General features: G+C 41.9%; 1 protein-coding gene across 1 annotated transcript in view; it reads right to left on the bottom strand.

Moving 5' to 3' along the window:
* Positions 1–20,684, bottom strand: part of HTR7 (5-hydroxytryptamine receptor 7) — a gene marked incomplete at both ends in the record, with an annotated part of 68,600 nt that extends 47,916 nt beyond the window's left edge. Inside the window, one exon of the mRNA XM_084244897.1 lies at positions 20,140–20,684. Within this exon, the coding sequence (XP_084101023.1) occupies positions 20,140–20,684 (545 nt within the window). The remainder of the gene's footprint in view (positions 1–20,139) is intronic.
* Between the last annotated feature and the right edge of the window lie 237 nt (positions 20,685–20,921).

Below are 20,921 nucleotides of genomic sequence, written 5' to 3'. Positions count from 1 at the left end.
TCAAGCTTGATTCCAGGTTCTGATCCTGGGTACTTAAATGCTAACTAAGCCTTCCTCATTTGGAAAATGGGGAAAGTAGAACCTACCAGTTCCCAACAACCTAGAGCCGCTGGGAAGATTCAATGAAACAGTTAGCATGTTGCACCAGTCTGCTGATATAGGGCAACATTTATCTAAAAATTTGTTGAGCAGTAAGACTTTGACCTGAGTTACCTTCCTTTTCCTTCATTCACACAACTTTCTAGGGTTCTGAAGGTACACATTAAATGAAGGTACATGTTAAATGAACTTGTTTTGGAGAGTTATCACCTTAAATGAGAGGAAATTAATAACTTTAATGGAAAATTACTCATTTAAAAATATGAATCTTACAAATTAAAAATAAAATCAAATCTAAGTTAAAAAAGCAATCATCACATAAGGCAGTTTGAAAGGTATAATTTAGAAAAAGGAAATTTGGACTCTTAGCAAAGGTTTTATTTTGGCTGGTGTCCTTTATGCCTACATAATAGCATTTGTAAAAACCATGGGGAAAAAAACTTGGGGAACTTTGCTATTATCTATAGATACACTAAGATATTACAATGATGGGTAAAAGACCACCGTAACTATTAAAGAGAATGTAAAAATACAAAATATCAACAGTAAAGCAAACAACAGCTTTTGTATACCACTGGGGAGTGTGCAGAAATAAGAGACCAGGGATGACACAGAAGCCAAGAATCAAAGCCACCGCAACTGAGCAGCACGATCATCTGCCCATGCACATTTCTGGGCTGCATTCTCTGTCCCTGGCACCAGGACTGGCTTAGGTAGGCAAACCATTAATCTTCCAGACATGATCCTGCCCGTGGAACATCCAACGTCTGCTGGAGAGGTAGACTCATAAACAACCATCCAGAGAACATGATGAATATTGTATTTTAACATGAACAAATCGAAATGAGAGTGCAGAATCAGGGGAAAGGAACACTGAGTCCAAAAAAACTTGCTATCAGTTAACTTTTACCATGTAACAAACTACTCCAAAACCCTAAGGTTAATACCAGTCATTGATTCAGCTTACCACTCTGTGGGTCATCTGGGAGCTGTGGTCCAGATTTAGTTCATCTCGAGTTTTCTTTTCTCTGTGGTCTATGAAGCCTGAATAATTTATGTTATTCACCTGACTGGCCACTGGCCACCAGGACATGAGGAGCACTAGGCCAGGAGTCCATCACCCTTTCACATCTGTGTGCATCATGTTTGCTGAGGCCCCACTAGCCAGCGCCAGTTGTAAGGTCAAGAGTGGAATGAACCTGGGAAGAGCTATAAAGGCACAATTAAAAGGGATGGGAAGAATATGTAAATGGGAAGAATTTGAGGTCATTATAATCTATCACTAGGCTACATACAAGCATTTGAAGGGAATGTAATAGTCTCCTAGGAATTTTCCAGGAAGGGAGCTACTCCCTAGAAGCAGAATCAAACAGAACCAGTGTGGAAATACAAAAATGCCTGACTCACCCCACACGCAGCAATGAGCAGTTCTGGAGACAAGGTTAGATTTCATCATGTGATTTCCCATTTTGTACAGGTATATGTTAAGTACTATAGCTGTAGCAGATCCTATCACCCTATTTCCAGTGTTAACTCTTCACCCCAGGGCTTCAAAGCTAACCCAGTTAAGTTTGCTGGGGATGTTCCTGTAATAGCTACAAATCTCTCACTATAGTGACCACCCTCATGAGGAGACCCTAATAACAGAACACAGTGGAAATGAAATCCATAGTGTCTTCATAAATCATGCAAAACAGAACTATGCTTTCAAAGTCACAGAAAAAATGTTCCTGGCAGCTATGACAAAGTCCCCACTCAAGAAGTGGCAGAAACAAGATCCCACCAAAGCAAACTACATCATGAACAGTGCAGCTTCTAGGTCTCTCTTTCATTTTCCCAGCCTTCCCATTCATACCCAAGATCCAATTAAGTCAATCATTGCTTGCTTGCTTGCTTCATTCATTCATTCATTCATTCATTCATTTCTCCAACAAATATTTATTCAGTACCTTCCAACTGCTAATAGAAGCTGAAAACAGAGATAAATAAAATACCCCCGTTCCTAAGAACCTCAGTATTTGGTGTGTGAGGAACCCAGAAATATAAACAACTATATTTCGGCATAATGAAAACAGAAGAACAAGCAGGGTCTAGCAGAGAGCTTGGGAGGGACACCTAACCAACTTGGAAACGTCAGAGATAGCTTCCCAGGGACTGACATGTTAGCTGATCTTGAAAAATGTTTACAAAATAGACAGAAAAGGGAAAGACATTCCAGTCAGAGGACAAAGCACATCCCGGGACACAGAAGCAAGAAAGGACATGCTTTAATTTTGGAAAATGGAAGCAGCCCTTATACTTCCTGTAATATACAGAAAGTATGAGCAGGGGTCATCTGGGACGATATTCTGTACCACAAATCTTCCCCTCCCTATTAGCTAGAACAATATATAAAATACCAATAACTGTGCTGCTTAACTGACCCACACATGAATTCAAGTCCCTAATTTGCCTCAAGCAGCATCTGAACTTAATCATGGAATAAATTGAGTTCCCATTTCTACCATTAATAGACAAGAAAGGCATGGTGGTTTGGGCGCAGGCTGGCAGTACCCCATATAGACTTTTCCTAAAGGTAAACTTGATTTACTTATTCCTTTCAGAGTGAAAAAAGGAAAGGAGACTCAGAGAGAGCACCTGTGATTCCTCCCATATATGTAACTCTCTAACCCCAGAGAGCTATCCTGACTGATTATTAAAACTCAAGTCTCTGGCACAGCTCAATATTGAACAATATTAATAAAAACAGTACTGTTTTCAATCACTAGGTGTTTTATGTGAGACTAAATTCCTATGGATATGCTCTCATTTATTGCTCACATTAACTATAAGGAGCTATTTCTCTCATTATGAGCAATGAGGTTTAGAGATAAGGAAGGAACCTGTGTCCTGTCCCCTGGCTTGTGCCTCAGAGCTCTCTGGCACCTGGACCCCAACGCCCAGTCCTACAAGGACATCAGTGTAAACAACCCCATCTCTAACCTTTCCTAACCTAAGCCTCCCTACTCTACTCCCAAGTTTACCAGACTCATATATTCATTCAGGAATATTTTTGCTTCCAACTAGCATATGTGAACCTGTTGAAGGTGAATCAGACATGATCTTGAGCCTAAAGTGATTCTACTGTAGTAGAATATTTACAAATTTATCTATCCACTCACTCAACTAATGTGACTAAGTACTTACTGCATGCAACTCTGTAATTTCTAGGAAGTAGAAGTGAAAAATGAAGTCATAGTTCTTGCCTACTTTAATAGGATTTAAGTAAGACATGTACATCCATAATTATCATTAGGCTGCAATGCCGCAGATACAGGGCTGGATCTAGGTTTCCTGACTCCCATATGAGTAGCTGTCAGTAAAACTTCTTGAAAGCATCATGGTCACTATACCTACCTTTCTCTCACTGTTTTTTCACCACTTTGTTTGGAATTTCTATTCTAGTGCTCACTGAAAGTGCTCATCTCAAGATCATCAATAATGTCAAGTTAATCAAGGTCATCTTCCTAGCCCTATCTTACAACCGCATCTAACACAGTTGACATTCCATCTCTGTCAAAACATTTTTCCATTAATTTCCATGATAGCACACCCTCCAGCTGTTCCTCACAGCTCACTGACCATCCCTTTTTAAACTTTACTAGCTCTTCTGCTTCTCTTGACCTCTTTCCAAGGTCTGGTATTCAGACCTCTTTTCCTGTCTATTCTTTCCCCAGTGCCCCTTAGTATTAAATACCATTTACAGGCCCTCCCCAGTAGCACAGAGGTGAGCGCTGGGTTGCAAAGCTGCCCGCAGCCTCTGCAGCACCTGTTCGATCCCCCGCCGCTGGGCGAGGGTCCCACATGGTGCGCAGACCTCTCCTGCCGCCCGCTGCTCCCCTCAGCAGTGTGTTTCATCAGTCTGCCTGCTCTGCTCCCCACTCTGGCTCTGGTGAATTCTCTCACCCTCCCGTGCTTCTGACTGTACCCAGTGCTTGTATAAATAAATAAATAAATCTTTTAAAAATAAATACCATTTACAATAACACTCAATGTTGTATCTCTACTCCTGACTTCTCTCTGGAATTCTAGACCCATATATCTAAGTGTCTACTGATATCACTTACAATTCAAAACAGAATTCTTGAATTTTACCACCAGTTCTACTGCCACCCATCCAGTGAACAGCCTCACCATATACTGAGCTGCTCGAGTCAAAGGAGTCACCTTTCATAACTCTCTGTCCCATACCCCCAACATCCAGTTGTTGGGGGTCCTACCAATGCACCTCCAAGACAAATCTGGAATCCCTCCACTTGTCCCCATCTTCATTACTTGTTACAGAGACATCTCCATAAAGGCGGAAGTTACCATGTTCCCTGCCCCTCATAGTGGTAGGTGGAACTGAGCACCCAGTTGAAGCTATATAACACAAAGGCAGGTGGGCTGAGGGAAAAGAAAAATAAAGGAAGAAGAAAGAAGAGCTCTGGTTCCTATAGTCCAGCTTATACCCTGGTGCTTCTGGGAAGGAGACATAGAAGAAGACCATACATGGAGGAGAGGCACTATGGAGACACTCGGAAGAAGCACGTGGGTGAGAGACAATGGGGAGCCTGACAATGGCAGCCATTATCTTGACTGGTACTTTGATTTTGCTCCTTTCATTCCAGACTTGCCTGGTCCCTTTGGCTCCCTTCTTATGGTTCCCCACCAGAAGGGGCCCAAGAATTAGAGAGTGCTAGAACAAATCAGATCATGTCACCCTCAACTTCAAACTCTTCCATGGGTGCTTGCCTACTAATCTGTTTCTTTTATGTTTCTTGACTATTTTTTACTAGAATATAAGATTCAAGAGAGGAAAGATTTTATTTGTTTAGAATATGAAAGAGTAACCAGTGAAAATTATGTTATCAATAAATGTTGAAGTAGTGAATAGATGAACCCCCTCTGATTCTGATTCCCATAATAAAGAAAAGGTGATTCTGATATGTGAAGGAGTTGCTAATAAAGGAACATCACTTTTTGGGAAACAGAAGCAGCCACAGTGGTAGGGGACTGCAGGACCCAAAAAATCAGCAAGTATAAAACTACAATATTTATCAGCACGGAAGACTGTTCAAAGGCTTTTACTGAAAATATCAGAGACTTTTTCACAACAAACATACAAAATATACATTTCCCAAAATAAAATTCGGGCAAGTGGACCAGATGGATTATGGACGGATTGGAGCACGCTGCTGCAGTCTCCCCACGTTTAGCTATAAATATTGATATCCCCCTTTAAGTAAACGGTTCTGCTTGATGTTCCAGGTGAAAGAACCCCTTGGAAGGAAGAAAGCTATCCAGCTGCCTCTCTTTGAAAGAGTGGAAATTAATGCCAGACTGCCCAGAAATACTGAATGCTTAGGAATTTGAATCAGAACAGAGGCCATGATAAAAGTGAGGACTCAAACCAGCTAAATGGGCAGTAACAAAGCTCTCCAAACAGATGCACCAGAAATGGTGCTCCCCCAAAGGCCCATGTCTTCTCAGCCCCCCAGAGTTTGGCATCCTTTCCTTCCACATGTGACATCAGAAGAATGAGCACTTAGGTCTGAACTAGGGGCCATCATCTTGCCGCAGTCCTTAATGGGAAATCTTTCTTCAGCATAAAAAGGCTGTCCAAAAGCAGACCACAGAGTACCTAGTTTTATTGATGAAATGCACAAACTCATTTGCAACCAGAGGCTAAATGACTCAGACTTCTTTAAGAAAGGTAATATCACATAGGGATTGAGTGCAAAGTGATATGTCTAGCCTAACTTTTTTTTTTTAAGATTTATTTACTTATACAAGAACTGGGGTACAGGCCAGATAAGCGGGAGGGTGAGAGGATTCACCAGAGACAGCGGGGAACAGAACAGGCAGACTGACTGAAATATATTGATGAGGAGAGCAGCAGGCGAGACAGGAGAGGTCTGCCGCGCCATGTGGGATTCTCACCGGCTGGCCAGGATCGAACCGGCGCTGCAGAGACTGCGGACAGCTTCACAGTGTGGCGCTCAACCCACTGCACCACCAGGGGAGGCCCTGTGTAGCCTAACTTTTTAAAGCTCCAAATTTTCTGATGGGTGAATAAGATAATCTGAATTTATACTCAGCGAGCTAACATCTTGAAGACAGGGTCGTGGCTTTAGTCACCTCTGTATCCCCACAGTGCTCAAATATCTAGTAGGCAAACGAAAAGGGTTTGCTATTAACTAAATCTCACCTCCACCATTTCTTTTAGCTTCTCCTGAATGCATCCTCTCCCTCTCTCCTCCACTCCCTCTTCCTCCCTCCTTTTCTCTCCCTCCCTCTCTTCCCTCTTTTCCTCTCTCTCTCTCTCTCTCTCTCTCTCTCTTCCTTAAGTAGCCTCACCTTAACCCTAACCCACAAGCACAGAGCTTCAGCATCAGTCAAGCATCCAAGCTTCAAATCCAGGCAACAACAATTGCTAAGAGCCAGTCTAAGACAAAAAGCAGGAACTGTGAGACAAAAACAGCCATAGCTTCAAGTGTCAAATAGTCACTTACTATTCTGTGATCTTAGAAATATTCTTCAACCCCTCTGAAACGCAACCTTTCTTTTTTTTTTTTAATAGAGGCATGTTTTATTTATTTGTTTGTTTGTTTGTTTGTTTGTTTGTTTGTTTGTTTATACAAGCACTGGGTACAGTCAGAAGCGCGGGAGGGTGAGAGAATTCACCAGAGCCAGAGCGGGGAGCAGAGCAGGCAGAAGGACCGAAGTGCACTGCTGAGGGGAGCAGCGGGCAGCAGGAGAGGTCTGCGCGCCATGCGGGACCCTCCTCCGGTGGCCGGGGAGCAGCCGGGGATCGAACCAGCGCTACAGAGGCTGCGGGCAGCTTTGCAACCCAGCGCTCAACTGCTGCGCCACTGGGGAGGCCCTGAACCTCAACCTTTCTTATCTGTAAAATGGGGATAATGATGGTAGCTTCTCATAGGGCTTTTATGAGGAATAAGTGAAATATATGTTGGTAAAATACTTAATACTGTGTCTAATGTGTGAAAAGACCTGATACAGGTCCTCAGCTCCTCATTCAGAAACCTGACATGGAGCTCTGGAATCAGACCTTTCTCTTAAACTGGTTGTTTTAGTTTGCTAAGGCTGCTGCAACAAATGATCACAAATGTGGTAGCTCAAAACAACCCAAATGTGGAATCCCAAGTTCTTAGGTCAGAGACTGAAAGTAGAGCTCCCAAGGTTAAAATAAAGGGCAAGGAGCCCGTGCTCCTTTCTGGAGACTCTAAGGAGAAGTCATTCTGTATCTTTTCCAGCCTTTAGAGGCGGCTGTATTCCTTAGCACGTGGCCCCCTCCATCTTTAAAGGCAGCAAGGGTGACTTGGGTCATTGTCACATCTGTCTTGGTCTCTCTTGCCTCCCTCAGTCACATTTGCAACCCCTGTGATTACACTGGGCTCACCTGGATAATCTCCCAATCATAAAATCACATGACTAGCTGCCACAATTCCACTTGTTACCATAACCCCCCCTTTGCCATATAAGGTAACATATTCACCAGTTCCAAGAACTAGAATGTAGCCTTTGGGGGGATGAGTGTGGGCGAAGGACATTGCTTTACCTATCACACTGGCAGCAAACCCTTACCTGGCAGTAAAACATGACTTGAACTATTGATATGATTAGCTATAGTCTTTAGTTCTCCATGTATGAAATGTGAATAATCACACATTAGATTAGAGGATGCAGCCCCAGACACCTTATGACTGCCCGTTACTATGCTCTGTGCTATGCAACATACCCTATACCTGAATTACACTCCTAAAATTCAAAAACTTGTGAATTCCAAAATACACCTGACCCCAGGGGTTTTAGAAAAAGACTATGAACTTATATTCATATTATGATAGCAATTATCATCATCATCATCATCCTCTCTGAAAGACAGAAGGAAACACTTACTACTTGACATGGTTCTTAGATATTCACAAAGCCAGCCTCAAAAAACCTGGACTCAGACCATTCCTCAGTCAATCCTGATCATATTTTCTTCCTGTGTACTCTTGGGCAAGAAGTAATTAATCTCTAACAGCCTCCCTTCCCTCACCACACAGGGTGGAGAGGATGAGAGTGCCCACTCTATGGGCACGGGGATTAAATTACATGAATCACATAAACCCCTTTGCACTGGATCTGGCACATAGTTCTCATTCAATAAATGGTCTTATGATTGCCAGTTACTATGCTCTTCTTGGGAATGTCTGCATGCCTGACATCTATGGATTTCCTTCAGAGATTTGGTAAAAAAATCTCCTTCAGAGATTTATTCACTGAAAGAAAGAGGCTCTGGGACTGTCACTTAATTTTGCCAGCATTTTCACCCACTCCATGGCATGGCAATGATGATAATAAAGAGCCAATTTCTGGCTCTAAGCTGCCAAGGCCTTCGCACCACTTGGGCTTTGTTAATGTCAATGTTCTGCTTCTGCCCAAGTTGCTGACAGTGACTCACCAGCCTCCCGTGCCCTGAAGGGACAGCCCCTTGAGGACTCTCCCATTGCTTCCATGGTGCTTCTGTTTCATTAATCTCCAGGCCCTAATTTGGTTTCCCAAGTAAACTTCTCTGCTGTCACCAAGAGGAATGTTTCATAGGAAGTTGGAGAGTAAGAAGTCAAGGCCAGACACTTGGGAATCAGAGGCACCCACCCCGTCCCTCTCTTCCTTCCTCAGTCAACTCAGAAAGATTAATTGAACAACCACCCATTGCCAAGTACTATGCTATGGATGCAATATGCAGGACAGGGCCCAGTCTTGCCATGCAGAATATACAAATGATACACAAATCATTAATTCATTATAGTTAATTTCACAAACCACTAATTACAAATTGAGGGGAGTGCTAGGAATAATGCAGGGAGCTATAAGACTATTTAAGATGATCTGGGGATTCCAGGAATGTATCCATGAGACAATAACATCTAATCAAGGAACTGCCTGAAGAGCGGTAAAAATTAACCAGCCAAAAAGAGCGAAAAAGTGTGCTGAGGGTGGGGGGGAGGAGCTAAAGCAGTGGGAGGGAAAGAAATGGAAAGACTTGTGAAGGTTCTGAACATCAGAGTTGCCAGAATATGGGGAGGGGAGAGAAGAGAAGACAAGGGGAAGGAGATGGATGAACGATATAACTACAGATGACAGATAGACAGACAGATCAGTGGGCAGATAGACAGACAGATAGGCAGATAAACACAGTATTGGGTTGAATCAAATTGAAGGCAGAAATGTGCCAACTCCAGCAAGGTCAAATCTGACCCCAGTCTATTTTTGTACAGCTCCCCAGCTAAGAATGGTTCTTATATTCTAAAATCATTGAAAAACAAAAATTGAGGATGTTTAGTGATGTTAAAAATATATGAAATTCAAATATCAGCATCCATAAATAACAATTTATTAAAACACAGTCTCACCTATACATACACATATTGTCTACAGCTTCTTCCAGGCTACAGTGTCAGAGCTGAGTAGCTGCAACAGAGATCAGAGGCCACACAAGCCTAAAAATCATTACTATCTACCTTTTACAGAAAAATTTTTGCCAACCTCAGATCTAGGGAGATAGGCAGAGGTCATGTTACACATATTTTAGGTCAATTAAAGATTTAAGATCTTATTCCAAGAGCAGAGGAACTCATTAACCCATTAAAGAGTTTGATACATGAGAACAACAGAATCCAGGACTAACCTAGGGAGCTTCCAAAATGTGAATACATGAGCCCTACCCACAGAGACTGTGAATTTGTTGGGTTTGCATATGGCTTGGGGATGAGAGACTTTCTGAATTAGCTTGGTTTGCATATGGTCTGGAGATGAGTGCTTGGCTTTTTTAATTAGTTGGGCTTACATATGGCCTGGGGGTGGGTATTTGACTTTGTGAAGGTTCCTAGGTGATTCTAACTTGCAGATAAGTTTGGAAACCATGGATACAGTCATATTTGCAATTTTAAATGATCACCCAAACTCAGGGATTCTCTCCCTGGGTATACATTAGAATCACCAGGGGGATATTTTCAAACATTGATGTCCAGGTCTACCCAAACCAGATAAATCAGAATTTCTAGAGGTGGGGCCCACACATTGGCATTGTTTTAATTGCCCAGGTGATTTTGATGTGGATCTAGGAGTACTCAGTATTAAGGAGAGATAGGAGTAGACATAAGGAATCATAGTAGGAAACTCTGAGTGGTCCAAATGAAAGATAATAGGGACTTTATGTTGAGTTGCTGGTGCTGGGAGGAAAAGTGGAGGAATAAGTAGCAGGACTTGGTGATCATCAGCTGGTGAGAGTAGGGCTGTGTGGGAAGTTTCCAAGATGCAAAGCAAATGGGTGCAGACTAACACTATTTATTGGGGTGGGAGACTGGGAAGAGGATCAAATAAGAGAGATAAGAGCATTAGTCTTGTTCTAACATAATGTTGAAAAGGAGGAGTCTTCAAGAAGGACTCCAATAGTGGAGCCAGTCACATTGAGGCTAGATTCTAATGATAAAGGGGCTTATTGTTATAATAACAGTATCTCCTTGGGTAACAGGCAATAGCTACAGGGATGTAGAGGAATACATATGGACTTTTGATTCAGATGTTGTTCCTGCCACATACAACTTGTGTTTCATCAGCTTCTTTATCTACAGGATAATTAAAAATTTACTGTCTTGCTCACTTTGGCCAGCTGAGACACTCAATGATAGATGTTCCATAACACCCTTCCAAGGACACTACAAAGATAAAGTGAGATAACATGTGTAAAGTCTCTAGAAATTTATGTAGCACAAAAGGCCCCCTCAAAATGGTAACTTAATCCTGAATGGTTTCCAAAGGATACTGACACCGTGATGTTTTAGGAAACATCTGAGACTATCCATGGGAAGAAAGAGTAAGGGAAGAGGAAGAAAACTATAGCAGGTTTAGCAGTTGGGATTGAGTTCAGTTGCACGAAATAGACAATTAGTGGCAACTGTCCATTAATCTGTAAGAATTTAAGCTCCAACAATGCTATGGACTCCCTCATCCAGGACCTTGGCTACCCTTCCAGGACACTGCTCCTCCTTCCTAAGTGTAGCTCTGGTTGTCCATCCTGTTCAAGACAATAGCCAGAACTCTGGCCACCATACTCACATCAGGAGAAGAAGACAGCAGAAACACCAGAGATCTGAGATATCGAACACAATACTTCCACTAAAATCTCTTACCTCAAATGTTAGCTACATGGCTACACCTAGCTGCAGAGACTAGGAAATGTAGTCTTTATTCTGGGTAGCCATATTCCCAGGTAAAACTACTCCCATAACTGAGGAAGGGCAGAATGCGGGATAAACCAGCAGCATCTGCCTCCAGGACAAAGTCTTTTGGACTCTGGCATTTCTACACTCTTGGCATCTGCTGCTCCCCTTCTCTGGAATCCTCGCCTACCTTTTTAGCACCAGTTTAATTCAAGATGCCTTTTAAGACCTAAATCAGGATTTACCTCCTTTATCTGTCCATATCTAAACTTTTTTTTATTTCCTTAAATATACATATACATTAACGCACAGCATTTGAATAGGCTTTGTGTGTGTGTGTATGTGTGTGTGTGTAGTCTGGTAACACTGATTTACAGTATTATGTGATTCAGAGGTAAAGGATCACATCTCCAGAGATGCATCCTCACATCACAGCCACTCAAGGCACCCCTAGTCTTCCACCACAGTCCATGTGTCCTCTCCTCATTGTGTTCTACCCACCCCCATCTTGTAGCCTCAATTCCACAGTCAGTTTCCTAGGGTTTGTTGTTGCTTTGGTTTTATCTGACCCTTTGTTCTGTTTCTCTATTCCACATAGAAGTGAAACCAGCCAGTATTTGTTTCTCCTTCTGACTTAGTTCACTCAGGCACAATCCCCTCCAGTTCCATCCACGTTGTCACAAATGACAAGAGTTCATCTTTTTTGTTTACAGCTGAGAACTATTCCATTGTGTATCCACCCATGCAGTGGTATGACCTTGGACAAATCACTTCCCTCCTCCAGTTCCTCCTACATTGGTGGAAATAAAGGATCACAGGTGACTCCTGGATGTGGAAAGTGACTGTGAACAACAAGCACTAAACACTATTAGCTGCCAGCATTTCTACCTTGAGGTTTTACATCCTATTACTCAACATAAGAAAGCAAAGCAGTTTGTAAGCGCTTTCACTTCCTCATAGCAAAGCTAGAAGAGGATCCTATCAATTCTGCCAGCTGAAAATTCCTGTTAGAGCAGAGCCAGGAAGACTTCCTTTGTAGAGGAAGGCAATCCAGAGAAGTCAGAACCTGCAGCCTGCACTGCTGATCACAGCAAAATCAAAGCCAAGAGCAGAACTCAGACCATGGAAGCCAGTGAGTCATAGTACCTGGCGAGGAGGCCAGGCTTCAGCCAGACACCGTCAGAGTGAGGATGTCAGCTCTGGCAAGAAAGCCAGATGAGTTCCTGTAACCGTGAGCGACCCGAAGATGACCCTGCTCACACCTGAAGTTGAAAGCGAATGGCTGCTGGACCCATCAAGACAATAGCTGCATCTGCTCAGATGAACCACACGTTTGATGTAAATCTGAAAATGCTTCAGCAGATGGCATCGAGGACTTTGTCCCTTTTATTGTAAAACATAATACATATGCAGGAATCTGCCTGCAATACATAAGGACACATTAACAGTAATCTAAAAAAATGAACACTCCTGTATCTGTCACTACAGTGGAGAAACAGACCACTACACCACTTCGGCGTATGCCTCTCTGATCACACCCCCACATACACACCTAGGAGTAATCACTATCCTCATTCTATGGTATTCACTTCCTTTCCTCTATTATATTTCTCTTGTGTATGTCCCTAAACATTAAGTGTTCAAAATACTTGAAGGAATGGAATGTATAAATGAATACTGTGTATGTGTTCTTTTGAATTCTGCTTCTTCCGTGTCCACCATTGTGTTAGTGACTCCAAAGTATTTGAGTGAAATGATATGACATCTGAAATTTTACTTAAAATATTAGGAGGGGGCATCCCTGGTGGTGCAAGGGATTAAGTCTCAGCACTATGAAGCTATCACCAGCCACTGCAGTACGAGTTTGACCCCCAGCTGGCCAGAGAGTTAACCCACATGGCGCAGCAGACCTCTCCCGTCTCACCAGCTGCTCCTCTCAGCAGTGTATTTCAGTCAATTCACCTGTTCTGTTCCCTACTTTGTCTCTGGTGAATTCTCTCACCCCCTCAACCCACATCTCTGGCCTACACTCCAGCTCCTGTATGCATAAATAAATAAATCTTTGAAAAAAATATTAGGAGGAAGGAAGATGTTGCAAAGCACATATTTAATAAACAGGCCACAACTGATTGCTGGTGAAGCTAAGTGATGGGTATACTATGTTCATCATACTATATTCTTGAATTTTAAATGTTTCAAATTTTGTTTAATAAAAATTTGTTTAAATTGCTTTGAAAGATTCATTTTTACTATGGCTTGTTCATTTTTATTGCTGTGCAGCTATAGTGCTCTAAGGTCCCAAAACCAGGAGCATCAGAGTCATCCAGGAATTGTTTGAAATGCAAAATATTGGGGGCCACTTACTGAATCAGAAACTCTTACAGTAGGGCAGAGCAATCTAGGTTTTAATAAGCTCTCCAGACAGTTCTTATGCACACTATTGTGTAAATGTACCATAGTTTATTTATTCATGCTTCTACTGATACACATATATATTATTTCAAGTTTGGGGGGGTTTCAAGTCTTGGCTATTATAAATATTCTTTTACAAGTCTTGGTGATAAGCATCTCCTTGATACATACCTAGCAGCCAAATGAATGATAGGGTCATAGTATATGTTGTTTCAATATATGATAACGGCAAGTCATTATCAAAGTGGTTGACCAACTCACAATCCTACTAATCAAGTATGAAAGCTCTCTTTGCTCTACATTCTTGCCAATATTTTTCAGATATTTTAAATGTTGTCATTCTAGAAGGTTAAACACTTTGAAACTTTCCAAATTCAGATCAAAAAATCACATGATAAGGAACAGAATTTCAGACATGAAATATTAGTTTCACAAATCTTTTCGTTGGTGGTTTGCAAGGAATGGGCCTGATGCAAGAAAGAATTTGTCATGATGGAGAAACTGGAAAAGGTAGATGTAACTACCAGATAGAATATGGTACAAAACGTCATAGGAGAGTAAGGGAGGCATACAGCAGAAAACTTACAGATGTGCTAGAGTTTGAATCTTGTTCAAAGGAAGATGAAAATGAAGGGTTTTCAGCAGTATATTTATATTATTCTATGTCTATATTTGTATATATTTAAAATATTTCAGACACACACCCATTTCTAGCTATGATAGGGTAGCTTGATACTTCAGACCAATGCTTATGCTGGAAACCATTAGAACAGCTGGACAGAGCACAAATACATACAAAGAAACACACACCCTTACTTGACGGCATCACGGAGTTGTTGCAACAACCAGGAGACCGTAAGTGAGAGGACAAACTCCTGGAGAAGAGAGAACCACAGAGAGATGAGCCATACCTGAAGCTACTCCCTCCCTTAGGACCATTGCCCAAACTGGATGAGAATTAAGGAGCTAAGGACCCAGGCAGAGTAGCAGTAACTATAGAGAAGCAAAAATACCAGAAGAACTTTTGACACTATCTTAAGGATAAAAAGACAAAGATTAGAGATTTGAGAGGGCAAGATACAAGTAAGATACTACAAGCATTAAAAACCAACACTCAGCTGGTATTTTCTAGAAGATACTTGCTGAATTCTGAAGCCCTATGGGGCAGGAAGCTAAGATGCCACAGGAAAGCCACAAAAAGTTTTCAGTAGGCGTTTTAACAACCTCATAGTAGTGAGGAGAAAAAAAGTTGGGTTTTGAACTAGCCAAGAGGAGAAGTCCTTGAGAGCATCTCATGCTCTGAGCTGAAATCCAAGAAAGTTACACCCTAAAAAGAGGCATCAGTCAGTACAGACAGAGCTTTGTCAAAACTGAAACACAGCCTGCAGTCAGCTCAACCCCTAAGTGGATTACAGTCCCCAATATGCCTGGTTAGAGGCTATTTTCTCTGGAGGAAAATAACATTATCCATAACATCTACAATTTTTCATATAAAATATTAAATATATAATCAACATTTACTAGTACCAAGACACAGAGCAAAAGCCCAGAGGAAAAAAAATCACACACACACACACACACACACACACACACACACACCAGTGACTCAGGTATTGGGGGTAGCAAAAAAAGAACCACAATACACTTTAAGTTTTAACTACAAAAAGTAGATAAAAAGGTGGAGAATTTTGTCAAAATTATAAGCAAATAAAAGGATCAAATGTGGAATTAAGAACTCAATAGATAAGGCTGAACAATGGATTAGACACAGCAAAAGAGATGATTAATAAATTGGAGTAATAATGTCAACTATTGGCTGATTTTTCAATAGAAATAATAGATACCTGAAGACAATGGAATAACGTTTTAAAATGCCTAAGTATAGAATTCCATACTCAGAAAAAATATCATTCAAAAATGATGATAAATTTAAGATATTTTCAGACCAGTAAAAAGTAAGAATTTGTCACCAGGAAACCCTCACTGAAAATAAAATAAAAGGCTAATAAAAGTCTTACTGGTCATAAGAAAATGATTTTCGATGAAAGCATGGCAATACTGAAAAAATAAAGAACAGTGGAAAAGGTAAACATGTAAGTAAAAAAGAACAGTGATTACTTAAAATAACAAAATAATATCTAATATATTCTTTAACTATCTGGATTAAAGTGCATGACAACAATTACACAAAAGGTTTAAGGAGGTAAATAGAACTAAAGCACAATAAGGCACCCAGTACTATACTACTACCCAGTACCGTATTCATCCAAAAGAAATCAAAACATGTCCATAGAATGACTTGTGCACAAATAAATAGAAACACCATTAAATACATAGAAGCATTATTAAATATATGTTAGTATACTCAATACAGGGATGCACTATTAATAATATCCTGAAATTAGAAACAATTCAAATATTGAGCTACAGGTGAACCAATTAATTATGACATTTATACAATGGAATACTACTCAGTGGGGAAAAAAGGCTAAAAAAATGGATGGATAATACAGACACTATCTTGAGCAAAAGAAGCCAGATTACATGATTCCATCTATATGAGATTCTAACCAAGCAAAATAATTTATGATAGTAAAAGTCAAGTATTAGGAACCGGGAAGCAGCAGCAACCTCCAGAGGTTGATGATGTTCCATTTCCTGATCTTGTTACATGGCAGGTTTTACATGGATGGTCCACAAACAGCCATGGAAATTTATCAAGCTCTACACTTATCTATATGTACTTCAAAAATAAGTCTAAAAGTATATTTCAGACATACAGAAAGTGATATAAACAAAATAAAACCATATCCACCATCAAGATTAAAAGACAAAACATTACTAATATAGTTGATACGTTTATTACTCCCTGATTATACCTCCACCACCCTGGCAGAAATAACCAATCTCAGGAATGGTGCTCCCCATTTTTCTGTACTCTTTAGACAAGCTTCCTTTAATAACATATAGAAGTATTTTCCATTTTTCAAACTATATATAAAAGGCAATTTGATTTATATTTTTATAAGATTGTTTTGAAAGATGAACAAGAGAACTTCCTGTGATGACAAAAATATTCCATATTCATAACCATATCCTGGAATGTTAGTTACATAGGTAATATATACAGTTGCTCAAACTCATCAAATTGCAGTTTTAGTATCTGTGCAGTTCATTATAGGTAAATGTTATCTCAAAATAACTTTTTAAAACAATTTGATCACTCTAGTTTCTTTCTGAGCAATGGGTGGGGGGTGGACAGAAATGAAACTAGGAAGATCTGCTGGAATACTGCAATAGACCTGGTTGGTATCAAACTCATCCATATGCAGGGCAAGGAAGTAGACAGGTTGTAGACCCAGTCCTTTGAGCAGCTGAACTGTGAAGACAAAGAATTGATGAGAGATCAAAAAGGAGTGGAAAGACCTCAAGAAAGTAAGAGGATGGGATAAGAAGGGCAGGTGGTTTGGTCTTTGCTGGGACACAATGTCCTGTTGCTTTTTAATTGGAAGGCAATCAAAATGGTACAGATGCTGGAAAGATTATTTGGTGGTGGAAAGATAGAGGAGTTCCCACTTAGTGACGGCTACTTGTTCAATGACCCTGAGTCATTATATGAAAAGGGTGGGCTTGGGAGTGCTGAAACTGAAAAAGAATGGCATGACATTGCCCTGGGGAGAGATAGAAAAGCATCCCAATATGTTGAAGAGTGGTTAAGAAAAATCAAAGGTTAGGGCCTCCCTGGTGGTGTAAGGGGTTAAGATGCAACATTTGAAGCTATCCACAGCTACTGCAGCACGAGTTCAATCCCCAGCCAGGGAGCTACCCACATGGTGCAGCAGACCTCTCCTGACTCACCCGCTGCTTCCCTCAGCAGTGTATTTCAGTCGATCCACCTGTTCTGTTCCCCACTCTGTCTCTGGTGAATCCTCTCACCCCCACACCTCCGGCCTGCACCCCTGTTCTTGTATGCATAAATAAATAAATCTTTAAAAAAAAAAAGAAAAGAAAAACCAAAGGTTCCATTCTGGACAGGTTGGATGCCCAACTGATATCCAAAGTCTCACAAAAGCAGGAAAATTGTTACTGGATTAAGCTGCACAAAGCAGAGTGGAATCTATAGTAAGTAGAGGAAATGAGTAAATGAATGAAGATTAAATTTTTTCATATTTTCTTAGCACATTTTTAATCACTGATCAGATTCTACAATGGAACTGAAAAAAAACTTCAGAAATAAGTCAAATTAGAAATCAAATGCATTTTCCTTTTTTATTCTTAGTTCTGTGTGTCCTTGGAATAAAAGCAATGTGTATCTTTCAGTGTTATCAATTTTTTGTTTTTTCTAAGATAAATTTATTTTAGAAGATAAAATAAATTTTAAGCAGAATTTGCCAATGGAAAAATTTTCGTGGGAAATGAAGAGATAGTAGCTCTATCTCTGTATTATCACAATTGGTGACATTCACAAAGATATGGTTAACAAAGAAATAAGACACTCTTGCCAAGAAGGATTAACCTCATGTTTACATTCAAAAGATTCCTGCTGCTGCTAAGTCACACAGGCTCAGAGAGAAGAAAATCTTTAGCTCATGTGCAGGATTCTCAGGGTGGTCCAGGCCAAACCTGAATATGCCCAGAAGAAGAACAGAAACACTGGCTGTCTTTGGAAACAAGTAAGCACACTGTGCTGTTTATCACTCACCAATCATGAAATGAAAAGACAGACTGTAAATGCATTACTTGCAGCACAAATTATTATGTGCTTTATTACACCCAGTTCCATTGAAAAGAAGTCCATTCATGCAAGAAGCACTATTATGGTTGGCTAAGCAGCCAGATTTCTGTGCTTATAATTCATGTATATACTTACTATGTATATCAAGTGTACTCTCTTAGTTCCTGTTGCCACAGCCATATTGTAAATGCATATGTTTCTGTCACTCTTAACTACAGAACTTCAGCTGTCAAGTTTGGAGCTGATATTCTCCAATATGCTGATCATGCTCTACTCTTAAAAATAATTCCTTATTTGCTATCAGAAGCTCCTTCCATAATATACAAAATGGCAGAATTCAGTATTTTAAAAACTAATCTGGATCTTCAACCAAGTGTCGCCATGTGATTTTTCCTTGAAAATATCCCCTTTCCTACCCTTCTCTTTATTCATTAATTATAAAGCCTGATCAAGCAGTAACATAGGAGAACATGTTAAGTACCAACAAACATCAAAACCAGTGTTTACAGGGAGGAAAAGAAGGAAAATCTCAGTTTCATGCTAGAACATCCTTTAAGGCACTGTCATTTTCAGCATGGAGACCTCAATTATTTCTCCTGTGCTGAAAGGTCTACACACTTAAAGGTTAGGCAGGTCCACTAAGAAAATAAGCAGGCATTTCTTTGTATCATTAAGCACAACAGGATACCAGTTCTCAGCCAGTTTTAAAACACCAACAGAATTCTGAGTGTGAATATCAAGATTCACTATTTTAGTTTCAAGAGAAGCAGTTAGTTGTCCTATGGCCAAAGAGCTTTGGGACCATACTTCAAGTTGTCAACTGCATAGTATTTCTAGAGCCAACGACCAGCTCCATTGCAAAATCATCCAGTAAACCTAGAGTCTGAAGAAACCCTGGGGGGTCCTTAGTCCAATCTGACACTTTAGCCAGGAATTTTTTTTCTCCAACATCCCTGACAGATGGTCAGCCTCTGCTTCAATTACTCCAGTGGGGGAGTTCTTAAGCGAAAATCCCCAAGGGATATGATGAAAGGCTAGAACCAACCATTCAAACGGGGAGTTAAGGTTCCAGTCAGCAAGTCTGCAGGATACAGACAGCATCGCCAAACAGTGAAACCAGACTTCCAAAAGAATGCCATTCAGAATCTGCAATCATCTTAAGATGCAATGTTAAGACATAGAGAGCCTCAATTCTGGGACATCTAGGTCCATTCACTAGCCTGGGTAGTAGCTCCCACAACTGGGGTAGCAAGTGGCTTTTATTTTATTGGTTTCTTAAGGTAAAATGACTTTTTAGGGCTCACAGCAAGGGCTGTTCTTCATCCTGTAAAACCAAGCCAAGGGTCCCACCCCCTGGTGGAACTGCTAATGCTTCAAACACTCTTACTTTGATCTTTAAACCATCACTCCAGGAAACCAGAACATTCCCAGCTCTTCTTTTTAAGGTGTATATGAGCTGTGCTGTAACTGAAGTTATCTGGCTGGTGTCAGGGGCTGATGTGTGGGGCTGATGATTTAAGAGAGGCCCTTTTTTTATCCACGGGGAAGTCTGGCTTAACCTCCCAGGAAAGGCGAGCGCTCAAGCGCTGAGCTACCAGCACATGCCCTGCCAGACCCAGGGAGGAGCGGCCGGACCCTTACCTGTCGATGCTGATCACGCACAGGGTCATGATCGAGGCTGTGCAGCACATGACGTCCATGGCGATGAAGACGTTGCAGAAAAAGTGGCCAAAGATCCACTTGCCGCCGATGAGGTCGGTGACGCTGACGAAGGGCATGACCGCCACGGCCACGGAGAGGTCGGCCAGCGCCAGGGACACGATCAGGTAGTTGGAGGGCTGGCGGAGCTTCTTGACGAAGCACACGGAGATCACCACCAGGCAGTTGCCAGCGATCGTCAGCAGCGTGATGAGCGTCAGGATGGAGCCGATCACAACTTTCTCCACTCTGCCGTAGTTGATCTGCTCCCCGCAGCCCGAGGCATTGTCCGGGGACGCGTCCCAGGTGGGGAGCGGGCTAGCGGTCACCTCGGGAGCCCCGCCCAGCAGGTGAGGCGTCCAGGAGCCCGCCACCGGGTCGGCGCCGTCGGGGCTCAGGTCGGGCAATGCGCGCCCCACCTCCGGCAAGAGAAAAGAGCGGAGGTGCCCGTAGAAGTCTGGGCGGCCGCTGCTGTTAACGTCCATCATCGTGCCTCGGTGCGCCGCTGCCCATGGAGCCGGCGACCCTGCCTCGCGCTGCGGCTGCCGGCCCGGGGGCTTCACTTGGCCGGTTCCGCTCCGCCCGGCCCAGCCATGGGGCGCGCGCCGGCCGCTGGGGGGCGCCCCGGCTCGGCCTCGCCGCCCCGCACGTCCCGGGTTCCCCGGCGCTGCGGACCGGGCGGGAGCGCGGGGGCGCGGGGACGCCCTGCGGGAGGCGCCTCCCGC

This window comes from Talpa europaea (assembly GCF_964194135.1).
Source record: "Talpa europaea genome assembly, chromosome: 10".
Lineage (NCBI taxonomy): Eukaryota > Metazoa > Chordata > Mammalia > Eulipotyphla > Talpidae > Talpa > Talpa europaea.
Note: the sequence above shows the minus strand (reverse complement) of the source record. Positions and strands in the feature narration are given on the sequence as shown.